The sequence below is a fragment of the Coffea arabica genome, chromosome 11c (assembly GCF_036785885.1).
Source record: "Coffea arabica cultivar ET-39 chromosome 11c, Coffea Arabica ET-39 HiFi, whole genome shotgun sequence".
NCBI classification, from domain to species: Eukaryota; Viridiplantae; Streptophyta; class Magnoliopsida; order Gentianales; family Rubiaceae; genus Coffea; species Coffea arabica.
This window is the reverse complement of record NC_092330.1, coordinates 41,575,035-41,594,346: the sequence shown is the minus strand read 5'-3', so window position 1 is coordinate 41,594,346 and position 19,312 is coordinate 41,575,035. Positions and strand designations below refer to the sequence as shown.

General features: G+C 37.3%; 4 protein-coding genes across 12 annotated transcripts; all 4 read right to left on the bottom strand.

Moving 5' to 3' along the window:
- Nucleotides 1-504: 504 nt before the first annotated feature.
- LOC113717351 (clp protease adapter protein ClpF, chloroplastic-like) lies at nucleotides 505-4,212 on the bottom strand. Its single transcript, XM_027242158.2, has 9 exons — nucleotides 3,939-4,212; nucleotides 3,260-3,618; nucleotides 3,093-3,152; nucleotides 2,737-2,831; nucleotides 2,411-2,583; nucleotides 1,690-1,802; nucleotides 1,262-1,307; nucleotides 1,078-1,118; nucleotides 505-991 (listed from the first exon to the last, which is right to left on the bottom strand). The coding sequence occupies exons 2-9, from the start codon at nucleotides 3,590-3,592 to the stop codon at nucleotides 836-838; spliced, it is 1,017 nt and encodes a 338-aa protein (XP_027097959.2). The 5' UTR covers nucleotides 3,593-3,618; nucleotides 3,939-4,212; the 3' UTR covers nucleotides 505-835.
- A 913-nt stretch (nucleotides 4,213-5,125) lies between these two features.
- Nucleotides 5,126-11,892, bottom strand: LOC113716981 (uncharacterized). 4 transcript variants are annotated; one of them, XM_027241576.2, is made up of 16 exons: nucleotides 11,470-11,892; nucleotides 11,284-11,352; nucleotides 10,504-10,948; nucleotides 9,600-9,677; nucleotides 9,394-9,449; nucleotides 9,155-9,274; nucleotides 8,985-9,055; nucleotides 8,627-8,720; nucleotides 8,262-8,471; nucleotides 7,791-8,042; nucleotides 7,069-7,177; nucleotides 6,817-6,884; nucleotides 6,309-6,378; nucleotides 6,125-6,199; nucleotides 5,707-5,798; nucleotides 5,126-5,508 (listed from the first exon to the last, which is right to left on the bottom strand). In XM_027241576.2, exons 3-16 carry the CDS (start codon nucleotides 10,813-10,815, stop codon nucleotides 5,433-5,435), a joined length of 1,683 nt encoding a protein of 560 aa, XP_027097377.2. In that variant the 5' UTR covers nucleotides 10,816-10,948; nucleotides 11,284-11,352; nucleotides 11,470-11,892; the 3' UTR covers nucleotides 5,126-5,432. The 4 variants fall into 4 exon arrangements, with proteins under 4 accessions (XP_027097377.2, XP_027097379.2, XP_027097378.2 ...); XM_027241578.2 differs by having other exon boundaries at nucleotides 10,504-10,866; XM_027241577.2 differs by lacking the exon at nucleotides 11,284-11,352.
- A 1,013-nt stretch (nucleotides 11,893-12,905) lies between these two features.
- Nucleotides 12,906-15,262, bottom strand: LOC113715621 (uncharacterized). 6 transcript variants are annotated; one of them, XR_011823213.1, is made up of 5 exons: nucleotides 14,601-15,259; nucleotides 14,317-14,406; nucleotides 14,135-14,231; nucleotides 13,460-13,660; nucleotides 12,906-13,295 (listed from the first exon to the last, which is right to left on the bottom strand). XR_011823213.1 is itself a non-coding variant. In XM_072071198.1 (4 exons), exons 1-4 carry the CDS (start codon nucleotides 14,824-14,826, stop codon nucleotides 13,519-13,521), a joined length of 555 nt encoding a protein of 184 aa, XP_071927299.1. In that variant the 5' UTR covers nucleotides 14,827-15,260; the 3' UTR covers nucleotides 13,457-13,518. The 6 variants fall into 6 exon arrangements, 1 of the variants encoding a protein (XP_071927299.1); XR_011823214.1 differs by having other exon boundaries at nucleotides 12,906-13,028; XR_011823212.1 differs by having other exon boundaries at nucleotides 12,906-13,312; nucleotides 14,601-15,254.
- Nucleotides 15,263-16,143: 881 nt separating this feature from the next.
- LOC113715541 (uncharacterized) lies at nucleotides 16,144-19,175 on the bottom strand. The gene is made up of 5 exons (XM_027239769.2): nucleotides 18,760-19,175; nucleotides 18,136-18,268; nucleotides 17,449-17,573; nucleotides 17,140-17,286; nucleotides 16,144-16,706 (listed from the first exon to the last, which is right to left on the bottom strand). The coding sequence occupies exons 1-5, from the start codon at nucleotides 18,964-18,966 to the stop codon at nucleotides 16,572-16,574; spliced, it is 747 nt and encodes a 248-aa protein (XP_027095570.1). The 5' UTR covers nucleotides 18,967-19,175; the 3' UTR covers nucleotides 16,144-16,571.
- Nucleotides 19,176-19,312: the final 137 nt, after the last annotated feature.

The window sequence follows — 19,312 nt, the reverse complement described above, 5'->3', positions numbered from 1 at the left end:
GTCTTGATTATTTCTATTCTTTTAGAAAAGAAAGAAGTAGGGAATAATTGAAAGAATAGTAGTATTATGAAGTAAAATGATTGCTTTTGTGTGAAAGAATAAGTTGAAAACATGCTAGAAATGACTAATTCGTTTATTACATATTAGGGACTTTAATCTCGTATTGGTGCCCAAGATGTTACGTCAAATGGGGTGAATCAAACCCATCAATAAATTTTGCTATACAATTAAAATAAGAGGTGTGGTTCGCTACCTAGTCCCAAGTGATGGACATTCTTGCACAACGAAAAATTTAAGGGAGCATTCCCTAAGAAGCTGTACAACCTTCTTGATTTGGATGTCTTGAGCATAAAACTGGAACATGTTAGCAGCGACAGTACATTTACCACGAGCATCTCCTTTGCGGCCTCAATTTTTTCAGGGGCGGTTTCAGGATGCTCTGCCTTTAAGCTTGCGTTAGTTTTTTCATGATTTATAGGATAACATATCCGCATACTAAATCTCTGAACAAAGCCAACATGCTAAATTATTCCAGTAGCAAATCCTACAGTCCAACAAAGAATCAGGACATCTGTTTCTGTACAGTAAAACAAACTACTCGAGTTTACAAAAGCAGCATTGAATTTGGCCCTCAAGATCTCCACTGACTACTTTTCCTTGTGTTACACGCATTAATCAGAGGTAATGTACAACTCATGGTTAAAGATGCTCCAGACGAGCTGCTCAAGAGCGTTTCATACTGAAGAAGTTGTGTCAATATCTATTGCAAAATGGTACAAAAAAATGGTTTCTGCCTCTCCTGAAGCTCCTTGACTCCCATCTAGCACTATGCCATTCAGATGTCATCTCCATTCTGCTCATTGTCCGGATCATAGGGAATCTCATGCCGTGGCCTGTTGCATTTTTCCCTCAGCTGCTTGATTGGGATGAAGTCTCCAGCAGCATCCGTCCCATAAAACAAGAACGACGCATAGGGATGGTCAAATCTTTCCTACACATAGGCAAGCAGGATTTTATCAAAGCAAGTTACAAGATGAACATAACCCTCTTTTATTAGGAGGTGATTATTATCCTCACCATGTCTGGTTTATCTGGAGCACATAAATTCTCCTCCGGAACTGCAGAATAAGACAAAATATGCAAAATCAATTAGAGAAACAGAAATTGGACATAAAAGAGATAGAAACCTAAGAAGTGGACTAGTAAGATTTTGTTGAACGATAAACAGGAAAAAAGTCAACCGTCAGGGATGAGAACTTACCATATGCAACTAACAGATTGGGGTCCATGTACACATCAACCAAAACCTGTGGAACAATAGACGAGCTTGAATAGAAAATCTCATGTTCGTAAAAGCAAATCTTGCTATCATACACAAATAAAGACTGCCAAATCAACTAGAACTCTGATCTTTGTGTGCCATTTAATATGATAAAAGAACTCTGCCACGTTTCTTCAATAAGGGAACTTTTCTGATTATCAGGTACAAGTTTCTCAACTCTTGGAATGAGAAAGATATCCCCATGAGCCATTAATAAAACTACATTCAGAAAATCTCATGTTTTTCAACAACATAGTCAGTTAGGATGTGAGAAAAAAGATATGGCAACCTCCGGTGGAAGAAGAAAGTATTCTGTAGAAATTTCCCACAGCATGCTATACAGCTAAAAGTCCAATCAATTGTAAAACCTGGTAAAATGGTTGATCTGGACCACGAGTCAACTTATAAACATTTGCGGTCTCCATCCATGATTTTGTTTCACAGCAGACTGGATCCATACCACAGATTACTGCTCGATATTCTGTCATTTGTAAAGCAGGTTCAAAACAGAAAAGATCAATTTCCCATCTAAAACCAAATGAACCACAGATTCCTGAGAAGCTAAACACGTGCATTTTTTCCTTCATGCCAAACAGAAAATTTAATTCCCAGTTCGATATAGCTTACAACTAGCATAAAAGACAATTACTACACACTCCCCCACCAAATGCATCACCCTATCGTCTTGTTTACCATGTCAACATGTTTTCTCCACACTTATCAATAGTCCAGCCTAGCTCCCTGCTTTAGTTGACAAAAGTTTTTGGACAAATTATGCTACAAGATACTGTATTAGGCTGACATGAATACATATCATTATAATAATTTTTTAGCTATATCAAGTAGAGAAATTAGATAAATTTGTCTCTACATCCTGATATTTTGTAAAGCCATCTCGCTGGTGGATAACCTATGATAGTTTGCTCCTGAACTAAACCGTCTGCTTTTTGGAATGTGTTGTGTCATCAAAACCCAGCATTTTGTTGAAGTTGCTGATAAGATGAAGAGAGTGATATCGATTTCTTGAGATTGTCAAATATCTAAGGAAGAAAGAATGAAATGAATAAAAAAGCCAGGTCACATTTTTACCAAATGTCTTATGCCTGACTTTCTGCCCCAAACGAAATGCATACTGAGCATTCTGATATGCTTGCGCTTTCACCGATGCAGCTAAGGACTCTGACTCAAATTTTGAAATTTCATCTCTTAATTCAGCTGCCAAACTGTAGTTTTCACTTTCAATTGCATTCTGCAGATCTGCTCTGGAGGAACAAGAGAGACAGATTGACATATGAAATAAAGAATATTAGAAATTAGCAAATTAGGAAGGCAAAGCACAAGATTCATAACTGGACTTGAAGGCGCAGTTATGAAAAGCATAAGCCTATAACAGGGAAACACTATAAGAGACGCACTTTAGGCGTAAGATGCTTATAGCCATGTCTTGAACTTCACTTTTTGAGGTTGTACCCTTTCTTGTTTCTTGCTGTCTGATGACCTCTTCTTCAACCTTCAGAAAATCAGATGGAGATGCAGAGGTTTCAGTTACCACACCAATTTTCAAATTCATACATGGTCAAAAGAAATGCTTGCACTAAAGATTTTCTTTTTTTCCCTTTCACTGTTGTAATGGTTGCAGCCTGCAGGAATCAGGTACACTGGCAAGAGAACTTGCTTTCACAGTATTAAATTCCATAATTAGGTGTTGCAAAGTTGTGACGTCCTTGTTTGCAATCCAAGAAGAAGTCAACAGCAGAGATGTAAAATTTACCTCATTAAGCTTGTCTCTCAATTGTTTCGCAATGTCATACTGCTCCAAGTTCAAAGCATACTGCAGATACATACAACAAGAAATTCATTTGTGCAATTTTTCTTAGTCAGATGGGAGTACAATAAATGAACTATAAATATCAGCTGGAGAAAAGAGGCGTTAAAAACCTGTACTCGAGTTGCCAAGTCCAGTTGGAAAAAGAACATCAATATATCCTCATTGGCGCTATCACTACGCTCAGAAGCTGCATTCAGCCCCTGATTATTTCCTTTAAACGGCCACCCAACATTAACCCTCACATTTCGGCACCCTCCTAAGTCTGACTGACCAATAAACAGTAAGCTTTGGCTGAAATGATGCCAAAGATTCTGTTTTTCAACACCAAAACTCATCTGGGATTCTTTCATTAGCCCAAAAGGTTTCCTCCAAACAGGGAAGGAACCAAAACAACCACCATATCTGGAGGTAGCCAAGGTGTTTGCCGGCATACTTTGCACCATTGCTTGAAAAAGTAAACACACAGCAGCTACACAAATACGGCCCTTTTGTTAGTCTTCCCTCCATAAATATTACATAAAAGATATCGCCAAAAAAAAAAAGCACTTAAAAATCATGTTTTTTTTGGGGTAATTTGTACGCATTTCATTTAATTCATCTGTCCACCATAATTTTCTACAACTATATTGAACACTTGCTGAAATCATTATCAGTAATCTGGCCCAAGAGAACCCCCGAAGTAAAATGAAGCAGAAATTCACCAAACCAAAAACACAAAAATTCACAGCTGATCCAGCAAAAACACAAGACAAGAAAGAAACAAAATATAGCTTCTGTGTTGGGCCTTACCTTAATTGATAATTGAGCAAAGTCGTAAATGAATGCAGCCCTTTTCAAGTTCTCTTTGATATTTCTCTTTCTGGGACTTTCTTCGATACTCGAAACATATTGGATTTAAAAAGTCATGAACAAATACACTTCAGTTATCAGAGTCCCAGAAAAAAATGATTTTTTTTTCTTTTTACCCTCCGTAGATTAATACATTTGATAGTGATAGTAGAATAGGGGTGATTTAGGATATTTGAAAACTCTAGTGTTAAAGATTCAAAACAATTGTGCCTACAAGAGGTGCAAAGTGAAAATGACTATTGGCAAAGTGCAAAGTGAAATTGTGGAGGACATGGCTATTGGCAGTTGTAAAATTTGTTATTGACACTCCAATTATTGTTTAGTTAATTAATTCACCCTAAAAGGCTAACAGGCTAAAAGATACCCCCTGCTCATTATTTAGACACCCCGTACACTGCAAAGATGGGCAATAGGATTAGATTTATGGGTAAAAGATTATTGTTACTGCGATTATTTAATAAACGGTGTTACCATATTGTTAATAAATTATAATTTATTGTTAACTACTTGTACAGCAGTGAATTACAAGTGTTGTTATACCACATAAACAAAATTACTTTTTACACTTACGATCGTTTTTTGCCACTTTCCCTTATATATGTATGACCATTTCTGTTAGCAAGAATAGGAAGAATGACAATAAAAGTATCAATAATAATATTCACCCTTTTCAAAATAAACTTTTACAATTCTAGAATAAAAGTTCAAATTCAGGTAAAAGCGTTCCACTAGATAAGATTGGCTGTGCATGTAGAATGGATAGAGGTGAGCGTATTTTAAGAAATTGTGGACATGTTTCGATAGCAATTAAATGATGAGTGAAAAATATATTAACGACACAGGCAGATAAATTTTTGCAAGTAAGTAACTAAAGCCTTCCTTGGTCATCTTCTCAATAACAAAAGGCAGTTAGGCAGATATAAATTTCTGGCCAAGTGCTTCTAGCGTGGGTTGATTATTGGACGGTGTGAATTCACGAGCGATTTAAGCGTATTTTGACCACCCCATTTTAGATTTTTCCGAGTCTGCATATTCAATGGTACGATGGATTTGGAATTGGATGTTTTGAGAAGGACTCGCTACAAACATACAAGCAGAAAAACTCTTTTGAGTAGCAGCAGCAGAAGTGGCCCAAAACCAGGCAGGATGAAAGGCAAACTTCCAAGGGGGCAAATTGAGCGTTTTTACAAATGTGGTATCCACAGAATATCAAATTACAACACGACAAGAAAAATTGTCAGTGTTTGCATACACAAAGAACTCTCAATTTTCTCAAAAAGGATAAATACATGGATATGGGACAAGAAGTGAATTTGAAACAAAAAAAAAAAAGGTACACTCAAAATCTGAAAAAATGAAAAAGAATACAGATTCACAGACTTTCTGGACACTTGATCAAAAACTGTATATGACGGAAGTGTGCAAGTACAATGCTCATGGACGCTGATATACATATTTGGTGCGTGGATCGACAATGACGCCCTTCCCACCATTCACTTCTAGATCGTGCCTGCATCAGCAAAGTGATTGAAAAGTTAAAAGAAAGGCTGAAAACTTTTGCCTCTGATAAAACTATAAAGCATGGCCACTAAAAGAGGGGAAATGACTAATGGAATGCCTCCGTGATAAAAATCACTTGCTTCTCTAGCACCTATCCCAACTTCATGAAAACAATGAACAAGATATCAAAAGGGTATCAAAACTCAACTGGAACACAAAATCCGGAATTGTAAGCTGCTCTCGGGGGACATATCTAAATAGCTGAAGAAGCCGATCTACATATACCACCTTTTTCCACACCTGAGATGATTTCCGCAGAGTAATCAGCTCTCTAATGTTACAAAACAAGATCGAGGAGCTGAGGATTTAGCTCCTTTTGATGACATATTTCCTCAATAACTACAATGAAAAAGCTTTCACACTCAACCTTGAGAGACCCACTTCGTTATAATAGCTAACTAGGGCCATCATGGAGTATACATCCTTAAAGAAACTGAGCAAGCAAGCGGAATAAAAATAACCAATTATTGAAGAAAGAATAATAGAGTAGATACCAGATTGATTAGTCCTTGTTCCTGGGCTAGTGGGATGGGGTATAAAGAGCATCAGTTCTTAGTAATACATACCACATTATCAACAAATAATTGCATTGCGAAAATAGCTGCTTTCAAGCCAAAGGTGGGGTGTAGGACATATATAGCCTGCAAAATGAAAATTTCAAACCAAATGTCTTCTCATGGATAAGAGAACAGTAAATATCACCTATGGTGGCTGCTCAAACGAAAATGCCAAGAGGGGAACAACACATACATGAAGATTACGCTGGTGTTTTCGACCAAGTATTTGCTGTAGTCTTCTCATCCATCCCAGGTCTGGTTGCCTATTTGTACAATAATACAGTTCCACATGTGAGAAACCACAAGCCAGTTTGAGCGGGTGCATTTCATGTAAAACCTACTAACTCAACCATCATAAAACTTCCAACTTTTTGTTTTGACACTGTAGTCTTACTCGTTTCCAGTTGGGTATCTAAGCTTCAATAAATAAAATAAAATAAAATTCGAGCATACGTTGTACCTCTAACTGGACAACATTGAAATGGGCCAAATTCAGCAACAAGCTAGGCCCCTTGAAAACAGACTTTTGCATCTTTCTCTAAGGTGTACTAGTGCCTTGATGCAAAGTACACACTGCTAAAGTACAATAAGGACTCATAAACACGTTCTTTTTGTTTTCTTAAAGACATTTTACCCACTTGCACAAGTCAACAGAAAGAAGATCAACTAAGTTGATGACAGGTTGATAAAGGAATACTCACGCTTGTAAAGATGCAGCAGAATGGAAGTAAACAATGGAGTAAGGCTTCTGTATCAAGGGCTCAAACTCCTGAAATGCATATAAATTCTCTTACAGTCAAGTTATTACTAGAAATTTGGAAATATTACATTTGAAAAGTCCAGAAGGATCAAATACCCAGGAACAGTGAGTCATATTGCAAACATGATGCAGGAGTTAATTTATCATATACCTGAGGAAAATATAATGAAGAAAGCAAGCAATAATTATTTACCTTAACCACATAAAGTATAAAACGCTCTAGATCAAGACAGCGTAAAAGGAAATGTGCACCCACAATGACCATAACTGGTCTACCCTCACTATCAACCCCACCTCGATAGCTGAAATATAAGCAATAAATCAGATGTCAGTTTGCAATTATCACAATAACCCACTCCAATAGCAGAACTCAAGTCCATTTTCACATAAAGTTGATCAATAGTGGCAAGCACAACAGTGGTTTATCTCTCTCTCTCTCTCTCTCTCTCACACACACACACACAAAACCAATGCTGAGACAGAGTCACTAACATATGAAAGTATGAAATGACACTTTCAATCTGTATATTAGAAAGTATGAAATGCGAAATGGGAGAAAAGGAAGAAAGCAAAACACTAAAAATAAAAAAGAAACAGCTTCACAAAAGACTACAGCTAGACGAGCATTGTGAGACTTGGTAAATGGTACCAACCAAAAGGGGTAAAAAGAAGAAATATCATGTAGTTTGTAGTCAAATGCCTCCATTACTTTAAATGAAACAAACTTCAACAGCAAATCTTGGTATGTACCAAAGGCATTAGGATCCATTACCAGTATGAATGGGACTTTGTGGAACATGAGGCACTCTAGAAGACTACACAAAAATGAACTGAATGCAATAATGACAATACGAAAGTGATGGAAAAAGTGAATGGACTGTTAACACCCCCGATAAAAAGCCAATAATTGCTTACACAATTTTCATTTCTGCAATTTCAGAAAGATTGAGAGAATTTGCTTTTGCAAGGTATCGAGAATGGAGAGAATATTCTTCTGCAGCAGATAAAGGAGGTCCCCCGAGGTCACCATATCCAAGCATTTTAAAACAGTTCCAACCACTCTGAGCTTGAGCAGTTTTTTCCCACTGTTCTTTACGTCGCTGGTCTGGGTCCTTTATCAACGACATAAAGGCAGGATCCAAGTATGAATCCAAATATGAAGAATTCCTATTGAAGGAACAGCAAAAAGGAGTATTAGATAAGACAGATAAATGCAGCATCCACACCAAGGTACCAGGAGTGAGAAAATTCAAAATGCAAATACAGTATTATCCTGCCAGCACAAGATGTTCATTGAGCTCATCTTAGCTTAGAGACTGACATGGGGGGAAAAAGTAAAGAAAAAGAAGAGCAAGGAGAAGAAGAAGAATGACATAGTAAGCCAACCTCCTTGTCAACCCAAGATCACTGACAGGGAGATCATTGGAAGGTTGTGGAGGTTTTGGAATACTCTTCTTCACATTGGGCAGAGACTTTATTCTGATTTTTCGCTCATCTATAACTGTCTCACCATTTTCATCGCCAACATCTGCAGGTAGTTTTGAAATAGCTATCTCCTCTTCCTGTTTGTCACGTGGAAAATAAAGTGGAAGCAATCTGCGTGCAAATGGTAGAAGGGTTTAAAATTCCCAATATTCGGAACATGAATAGGACATGCCAATTGACCACAGCAAGCATTGCCAGTACACTGCATTACACAATGTCAACAAAGTTAGTAACAACACTATCTAAAGACAGGTCTCTAAGAATACCTTTTATATATCTCAGTATCAGTTGATGTAGCTGTACAGAATACAACGGCGTTGATTTTATCTTTCTGCTTCTCAAGAAACCGTCTCACAGTTCCTAATGAAAAAAGCAAACAAAAAATTGAAGGAACAGTAATAAGTTCATCCCAATCACCCTGACGTCAAGCAAATTCAGTAATACGATCCGTAAACAAATTTATTAATTTCATTTGTTTTCCAGCTGCTGAGGAATGAGGATAGAACTCTTAAAACATGGGGTATTCCACGCATGTGATTCAAATGCCACTCCAAGAAAATCTCTGCACTTAAGGTATTAAAATGCCTGAATAATGAAATCTGAATGGTGTAAAAAGTATCTTACTTATTGCAACATGTGCAGCTGGTTCTCGTGGATAATTTTTGGCTTCTGTATATATACAGCCCACAGCAATACTGCACTCACATTTTAATGCAGATAGATAAGTTCCACATAAATGAATAACACCCAATAGATAAGCTAGAAAAGAAAGTGAAAATAACTATGCTACCAACCTTTGCAGTCCATTTTCAATGAGAAGTTCAAGACAAGACCTGTAGCAGTGACTCAGCGCATTCTCTGCAGCAGTGTGATACTTTACTGCATACTTGGGACCAACAGTATGTATAATCCTCCTGTGAAGTGTCACAATAAAAACAATTAGCGACTGAAGCATTAGTGTCACAAGGCTTTCCTCTTTGCAGCTATACAGAAGTACATTGATTTGTTCTAGTGAAACAACTGATAACCCCACCTTGCAGGAAGATCGTATGCATTGGTAACTTTTGCCATTCCTGTTCGACAGCCACCCTAGAATGAGGCAGATAAATTTATTTACAAAAAATGAAAAAAATTTGTACTAAAAGATCTGCATAATAGACCATCAAAAAGAACCAATAACATGCTTATGCAGCACAAAAAAATAATGCACACACAGACATGTATACAAGTAAAACTCACCAAAGTTGCACATTCTTCTGCAAGACCAGGTCCAGCTGCAGCATGCAACCCTGGGCTGCTATGTGCTTCATCCAAGTTCTGCCAACCACATGTGAGCACATGATGTCAGATGCAACATAACCATAGTAATGTGCTTAAGTAGTTAGTCTCAAATGTTGCAATGAATAATTTTCACATCTTCTTTGATGCAATATAACATGACAAGAGCAATAATGGATTGGCACTCCCCAGGTCACAGCAGCAGAATAGCCTTGGGTATCCATTCCAGAGGAAACAAAATCACATTGCCCAAGGTTTTACTGGAATGATGGATACATGCGTCCAAGATGAGTCTTGAATCATTACTTTGTAAATTAATATACGTGTTATGAGTTTTGGCAGGTATGAATTCAACAGCATGTGTGGGGTCATAGGTCTCGTTAACAGAAACTCCAACAACAATGCAAAAGCCATGGCAATAGGACCCAGAAGAATATCCATTCTTGCAACATCTAGTAAAAAGAAACCAGCAAAATTTATACACAAGCTAATAGTAAGAGACAGCAAATTTCCAAAATTTATTTATGTGATAAAATTAAATTTCCAAAACCCAATTCAAACTTCAGCAACAAAAACAGAAACAAGCGCGTGCAACATTTTCGATCAGATAAAGGATTAATAAAGCTGGAAAATGAAGGAGACATTCACAATATGCTTTAGGTACAAAAAAAAGCCAGGACTCAAACCTAAAAATTGGATTGATAATTTCCTGGTCCCTATATGATGAGAATGAACAGTGTTTTTTCCATCCTAAATTGATAGATCATACAAAGCAATATGCACCAAAAATCTTTTATCATAACACAATGATAGGAATCATTCATCGTGCCACAGAAAAGTACCTGGGCAAGTAATCAAAGTTTACCTCGTTAGTCGAGTTTACAACTGCATCCACCTCAAGATTCCAAGGATTCCCTCTCCACAAATATATCTTTGAGTTAATTTCATGATCGACAGGAAACCTAGAAACCATTCCATTTCCACTACTCCCAGCCTCAGATGCAGATGTCAAAGGGTCAGCAAAATAAGAATTTGGAAAAGGCCCATCTTCATTCTCATATGCATATCTATACTCCACATCACTCCAACGGGGAACTTGATCCAATGTCACCACAGAATCTCCACTATCCATAGGCAGTCCACCTCGATTTGGGGTTGCAGCCCCAGGCCTATACATACTTTACAGCTCCCCAACAAACTTCTTCCTTTTGTATCCCACAAGTTACACCTAAATTCTCACCAACACACAAAACACATAAGGAAGCTTCAAAATTCCCACATGAATTTTCACCAGGAGAAAAAAGATCCTCCTGCAAAAACCAGGGAATAAGAGAAGCTATACATCAAAATTAAACTAATCTTTTACCATCTAATAGACGTACTTGACCTCATACATATAGGTATACCAACAACAACATCAACATAAAGATTGAAACTTTCATGCAAAAAAAAAAAAAAAATCTTAAAGTAACTGATTAATCACTGGCCTGAAAAACGCAAAAGAATATTAAAAAAAATCCTTAGCTTAATTAGGATTGAACAAAATAATGCAGGCATCGACTAGTAATTTCATGCGTGTAAACGTCTATTGGAGACTTTATATGAATGAAATCAAATTTAAGGTTTCTGCGAACAAGAAATTTACCTTGTTCTCCGTAAAATTGTCAAACATATGACAGGGAAGCATGTTAATAACAATGATTTGCTTATGTACCTGAATAATATGGATTTCAGATTTGGGAAGCGAGGCAATTGACTTGCATGATTGAGAGAAATAGCAGAAAACAATAATAATATAATTAAATATTTCGGAAATCTTTTAAAAGTTTACCTGATGAGGTCGGGGCGGGTCGGGTGACGAAACGGAGCTCAGTTGGACAAGCTGAAGACGTTGAGAAGGTTGAGGGAGGCTGGCAGTACCGTTATCTGTTGTTTTGGCTGCTGCGCCTGCGGGATCTTACGGAAATTTTCTTTTCTTTTCCCATTTTTTCTTCCTGCTTTTGGGGTTAAATGATTACGGTTGGATTTTGTAATTTTTTTCTGTGGTTTAGGAAGAGTTGAAGACTCGTTGACACATTCACGCCTTTAGGGACACAGAAGAACAGATTTCTCGTCCCATCCTCCTTCCTTGAGTCATAGACGGTGCGGGCAAAATTCTGAGTACTATCTGACAATTTTTTGGCTTTAGACAACGATTTTGCACTTTGCAAATTCAATATATTGTTTGGTGCCGTCCTTATACAGCAAAAGATCCCGTTGAACCACCACGGATTCTTTCAACCAATAATTCTGCTTGTTGTTTGGATTGTTAATTTTAAGAGTTTTTTTGTAAAAAAAAAAAAAAAAAAAAATTGTGGCCATTTGACGAGATAAAAAAATGATTGAAAAATGTATTTACGGAAAATTTTCCATGGAAAATCACATTCCAAACAAGTTAGGATAAACGAATATAATCAAGTCGAACGCCTTAATGTTCAAATTTGTTTGATTATTTTAACTAATTTGAAATTTTGTTCAAACTTAACTTGTTCATTCAAATTTGTTTGATTATTTTAATTAATTTAAAATTTTGTTCAAACTTGATTTATTTATCTGTCGAATTAAGGTTGAACGAGTTTTTTTTTTTTTTTTTATCGAATTTGAATGTTATTGAATATAAAATACTGTTCAAATTTGATTCAACTAGTTGGCAAACCACCAAGGTTGAAGGAGTTCTTATCGATTCGAGTATCAAGTACTTTGATTCATCTTCTAGCTCGAAATATATTATTGCCTATCTAAACTAGCCAAAAAAAGAAAAAGAAAAATGATAGACAGTCTAATACTATTCGTTTTATAATTAATTTCCATGCATGTGGCAATCAACTACTATTATAAAAAGGATATATATTTTAGTAGTGAAGCCAATGATGATGAATGCGTGATTTGCTAAATGTGCATTAGCATTTAGCAACGTCTGTTTGTATCATGTTCTGAGAAAAGGTAAAGAAACTGCTGCATTCAGGGAGAATGCAGCAGCTTGATCCATGACCACAGGTGAGCATTTTTTGCTTACTAGTTTCGAGAGAAACTACTCGCAGATAATACATTTTACGACTAATAAGGAAGTTTCTTGAAGCATTATTAAACTTCGTCATGAAGACGTATACAATCTGAGCCCTTGCGTTCCAGTCTCCAGATCCAATACCTTTTCTAAAATCTGTTTTTTTTTTTTTTATAAAAAAAAATAAAAAAAAAATAAAAATAAAAAGCCAAATATCATATTAATTAGGACAAACAAAAATCTCATTCTTACTGTCATGTGCATTGGGCTTTGAAAAATGAAGTATGAAGGATCTCTTACGACAACAACCTGGCTCCAGAAGCATAACGTGCTGCAAGCACAAGCACCTGAATCAAAGGAAGAAATCTAGTTGATGCACTAATTAAGGATTAGAAAGTAGAGCCAATTCAACACCACTAATGACTCTGCAACCACCATCTATCTGCCTAAAGGTTGCTTTATCAGCATTTTTCAGGTTCCAGAATCTAATCTCCATTTTAAGATAGGAGGAGCTCATGGGCTTCTCTATTTATTGCTCTCCTCTTGCTCTGAGTCTCTAACCAAGTGGATCTTCATGTTGCTCAAATATTGAACTTACCACCCCGCTTTCGATCCTAACATCATTGTTTACCTTCAGTAAAGAGCAAAGGAGATATCAAATGTGCCAAAACATGCAAAGCAATTGTTACTACTAGGAATCAAGATAATGTTTTTTTGCCATCAGGACCACATCTGATCCAAGAAAAAGGTACCGTCCCAGGAAGGTTAACGTACGTACCTGATTATAAATCTCCTTACAGACTTGATCGAACCAGAAGGTCTCTCTGGCTCCTTTCTTCATTCTTCTATCCCAGCCTTTTTCTTCAGCATGGAGATGAAGTTATCCCTGTCTTGAGGTGACATTCCGTCTGCTGAACAATCTCCTACACCCCATTCAGCTCCTCGGATGCAATACTTGTCTAAAGTAGCTTGTCGATTTCTGAAGGTGCACATGAATGAATATACCGTAAGCGGTGGCAAGTTGTTTGTCTTGGGGAAAGTAGTTGTCATATTTTGTTCTGGAGCTCATATTTTTTACAACACAGCCTCCACAGTAATAGACGTACGAACTAACAGTCAATTACTTGGAACAAGTAAAGAAAGGCAGGCAAAGTCACAAATAAAATGTCACTGCATCTTGATGCATGTCTGGTCCCTGGTAAGCCCAAATTCTAATTACTTCTCATCTTTCATTTTTTTTTCCCTGTTAAATAAGCAGGTTATCAAGACATTTTAAGAACAAATGGTTTATCCAAAGCCTCCAAATCTGATCAAGATGATCAATTTGACTCCACTTTGATAGATATATAGCAAGGAAAGTCATAAAAAGCTCAATTCACATTTCTGACGCCCAGGGCGTTTAATGGCAACTCTTCCTACAAGACTATGAATAGTTAGAGAAGGAAAAACGTACTTCTCTTTGTTTAACCTAGTTTGCTCAAGCAACTTTTTGAGCAGGGGGGACTCTTTGAATTTTGCATCAGCTTCAGCATACTTCTTCTGGTTTTCTTCTGGAAATTCCAGCATGTATCATTTCTGAGTTAACAAATTTTAAGGAGAGATCAGCAGAATTATAAAATTCAGTTGCTAACATACCATTCCAGCGTGACAGAAAGTCAATCTGAGGTAACTCAGGACCAGGAACTGACTCTATCCCAGAGAAGCCCGAGAAAAATCCAGCATTAGCTACCCCAAAGGAAAAAAAAAAAGAAAAAGGGATTCAGATATTTTACCCAAAAAATAACACCTCGTATCAAATCTGTAAATGCGTATTTCATTACTGATTAGCACTAGTAATTACTGCAAGAATTCAGAAAATAAAAACATTTCAGAAGCAACCACCAAAATACACTGAGATGATAAGGTGCTTAGTCAATTACCGGGACTGGAGCATAGCAAGAGGGCAGCAGAGGCAGCGAAAGAAACTAGTTGAACTTTTCTGATGGAAGCCGCAGCAGCTTCTTTTACTCTATTATTCCTAAAACCAACTACTGCTTCTGATTGCTGAAACTGTTTGGAAGGTAGAGATGGAACTTTAGAAGGAAAAAATGATCTTGGCTTGCTGACAGATGGGTCCAGTGAAGCCCAGATTAAAGATGAGGCCATGATGATTGGTTATGTTTCTATCTCGTACTTCCCCTCTATCTTTCTGCCAAGCTCAACCAGAACTAGAACAAGACTTGCCCTTGCAGCATGTGTAAAGGTAGACGATGATGGGATCCTAGGAACCAGGCAGTCGCCAGTTACAAGAATTAACGGTTGTTATTTATTTCCACCAAGGAAACCCCCATCCTCTCCTCAGTCCTGCCTCCGCAGTGTTTTGCGACTTCAGTGTGTCGTGGCAATCAGGTAGACAAGTACTCGGATTTCAGGGTCCTATGGTTAATAATTAAACATCAATTTTTTTCGGCAAATTGTTAATCCTTCAGCTCCATTGATTATTGATTTCCGTTATCTTGCAGAAGACAAACATGTATTTTCACATTTTTTTTTCTCTCTCTTGAAAGGGAAGAAGATTAGGAAGCCCGTAATAGATGAAAGACAAATGAGAACCAATTTTTAGTTTCACACGTCCAAGCACAAGCACACTCATAGCTAGTTTGGGAGTTGAGGATAGAAAAGAAAAAAAGAGAAGTTAAGTTACGAGAGAAAAGAAATGATAAGAAAAGAAAAGAGGAGATTTTAAATGTTGTTTGGAAGTTCATGAAAGAAAAGAAATTATTTTGGATATATTGGTTAATAAAAATCTTATTCAATAACTTTTTAAGGATAAGATAGAATGGATAATTTTAAAATTTTTTGTAGACTCTCCTCAACTTTCCTTTGCTTTCTGCCCAATTTGGGATGGAAAATTTTTTTAACGGTAGTTGCTGTGTTTTCTTTCAAATTAGTTGCTTTCTTTTCTTTTCTATTTCACTAAATCTCTCAAACATTGGAAACATCTATCTTTCTCTTCCCTTTTTTTCTTTTCTGCTCAAATCTTATCTCCCAAACTAGCTATTAGTTTCTGAGTTTTGATAGGAACTAGTTATTAGGTTCAAAGTTCTGATATGATCCGATGCATTAGTATTGATATGATCGCACTTATGTCTAGGTTTTATTATGTTACTCATGCCTAGAAAATCCAATCCCTATGTTCTCTCTCTCTTTTTTTTCTCCCCTTTCTCAATTCCTCTCATTTATGAACATATTTTTTTTCCCAACAGGCGCTTTCTTTGTAAGGAGTAAGGACAGTCTCGAGCTAGAGCGGATGCGGTTGGGAGATTAGTTTAATTTCAATTTAATCTGTATTGCCACGACAACCCCGTTCTAGGGCTCTCGATTGACAGCGAGATCAATGAGGCACCCGATCTCAATCTCCAAAGTTAAAAGTCATCTGTTTTCACCACTTACAAAAACAAACTAATAAATGTTGGAAGACAATTGGGGCCCGAATAAATAAATTCTCATATGCCATCGAATTCTTTCCATCTAAGAGAGATCCTATCACAGTTAAGGACTTTAAAACACTGCACTAAGACCGTAAGGCGATCGAGTCCTCCAACATCTTATCCCCATCTGCTAATGCAAAAAGTTGGGAGGGGCAAAATGCTCAAGCGTTACAATCCCAAATCCAGGAATCAAACAAACTGAGAAAAATATGCAATTTAAATGAAACTGATCAAAATTCTGGGCCTTCCAGTTGACTTGATGATCCAACAGATGAACCCGAAAAGAAAAACAAAACATAGCTAGAGTAGTGCCGTTCTACCCCTTAAACTTTCACTGGCATAGATCCTAGTGTGTTACCCCAAATGCATCAAATTAGCCCCAGCCATTTAAAGAAATTTCGTTTCCTCTGTATAATCTATCTATTCTTCCAGCATGGCCTTAGCCGCATCAACTAGTGCTGGTCGAAGATCATCAGAAGCTCGACCGAGTACAGTGTATCCTTCATTGTCCTCAACATCTACATTTGCTCCGTGTCTTATTAGTAGGAGAGCAGCCTGTCAACAAAATATTTAGATCGGAATGAGATTACCTATGGATTGGCAAAAACATTCCCCAATTAACAGGATCAGACAGAGTATAAGAGAATTCTCTTATTCCCTTGCATGGTTATCATAAACTTCAAACATACATATTTTTTCATTTATTTCCGCAAAATATACTAGGCAGATGAATTGCAAGAGAAAAAAATCTGAAAAACCAGGATACTTGATACTTTGTAAGCACATCTAATCAGAATTCCCGTCACTGGAAATTTCTGTCACACTTCCAATCACAAGTGAATAAATTTGTTATATAAATACTTATTTTCTGAAGCTATGAAAATAAATAACAGCTAAAAAGATACATATACATGGCATGTGCGTGAGTAATTAGGTACATCTACAGTGAAATGGTTGGAGCACACAAAGGACGTTGTAGAAACTTTACTTCTCTGTTGCCGCATATCACTGCATTCATAAGAGGAGTTTGACCCGCCTTATCAACATCATCGACCTCAGCTCCTTCCTCAATTAAGAGTTCAGATACTTCTGAGTACCCTGTGCTGGCTGCACGATGTAATGGGGTACAACCAACCTGAATGATAATGATAAAAGATCATCAGAAAAAGAATTTGCATGTTCTGAAAATATGCTGAGTGCTGATGCAATCATTCAAGAGCTATGTCCACATATTGCATAACATGGTGCAACAAGATCTTTGAATAAGGGATAAAAAGGTTAAGGTGTAAGCACAAGCCTTGTCCTTCGCGTTGAGCTTTGCACCATGAGAGAGTAAAAGTTCAGCTATTTTAAACCGACCCTTGCTAGCAGCATAGTGGAGAGCTGTGCGACCACCATCATTCTTCTGATTAACATCAGCTCCTGCTGACAAGAACTGAAAACATTCAGGGCAAGCAATTTTAGAAGCACACAACATTTCTAACTGTTGCTTAATTTTCTTTTAAAGGAAGAAATTTACTGATGAAGAGACATGACATATAATAATATTCAGCATCCTATCAGATCTGCATTTTGCCCCCAAAAAGTAAAATGCCATTCCCCCCCTAAAAAAATCAATAACCATCTAGACCTCACATCAATCAACTACTGTGAATCCTCCGTTAGCCTGTAAATCTGTAAATCTCCATGACATACAGTAGCTAATCCCATCAAACTTAAAACTAAAAACCAACCATTTCATGGTATGCCCGTTAATTTATTCCAATATTTAATCAATACAAAAGCCCTATTCACAAATAGATATTATCCCTTGTTGCCTTGAAATTTCCTTCAGCATTCTAGCTCAAACCAGAGTACATTCTCTTGCAATAAAAACATTAGGCATGAAATCACTTTCGATAACTAACTAAGCAGAATAGAACACCACAACCTTGCATTAATGATTTAATGCAAGGATAAAGCGTGAGAGAAGCTCGATCATCACCTCTGCTCAGCAAAATCTCCACAATCTCGACACTCCCGCTGCTTGCTGCAGAATGGAGAGGAGCCCAGCCTTCCTCATCGGTACTATTTACACCACTTACAGACGGTTCTGCTGCTGATAGAATCTTCACCACCTGAACCATTCACCAACACATACTTAGCTTTAAGATCAAAACAAATAGTCCACTCCTACAACTTGCAAATTTAACCTCCCCCCAACTCCGGCCACCAAAAAAAAAAAAGAGGGGGTAATGCGGACACGATTAACAAAGCTGGAACCCAGTCGAGGAACTCATAAAAATGGCGCTGAGAATCTAGTTGGTTTCACCATTTTTATGAGCTTGAACCAAAAATGTGCTCGGCCTGTGAGCAAACTGAGCTTTTATCTAGCCAAGCTCAAGTCGGCAGTTGATTTACATAAATTTGTATGACAAAAACAAAACAAACTCTACACTTTCAATAGCTATTAAACGCATTAAGCTTATTCAAATGGAACTAATGAACTAATGCGTAGAATCATCATAAATAAATATTAAAAACTACAGAAATTCAAAAAAAAAAAAGATGAACAATGAAAGAACGAGGTGAAAAGGTAACATTAGAAGGACGAAACATCAGTGTGCACCTGGGTTTGGGCAAAGGAGACGGCAACGTGAAGGAGAGAACGGCCATCTTCGTTGCGGAGAGAGAGGGCTTTGAGGAGCTGTCCGTCGGAGAGGGATTCGAAGACCGAAACGTCGCCGTTCTCAGCGGCTTTGAAGAGGTCTTCGTCTTTGATTTGGGTGTTGTTAGCTTTGCAATTGGGCTTTGGATTGTCGATTTCCATCTCCATATGCCCAGTGCTATTTTGCTATACTATTCGAGTTCCGAATCTCAGTCCGGTCCGGTAGTAAACGTAGGGTTTTTGCAGTCGGTCAGTCCTAAAGGCCGGAATCCGTTCAAGGAAGAAAGGGCATATTGGTAGTCTGCCAAAGAAGAAAGGGTAGAAGAGTACTTTGGCAATTACAGATCATATGGCAGTCCGTCTCTGTGTGTGTGTGTGTGTGTTTTTTTTTTGGGGGGGTCGTCCATAATAATAGTAAATAATATGGTAGTGTGATTGTCATTATTGCGTCATAAACAAGTTCTTTCACACCTTTGTTTTTAATTATCACATCAAAGAGTCATCTTGTGAGACT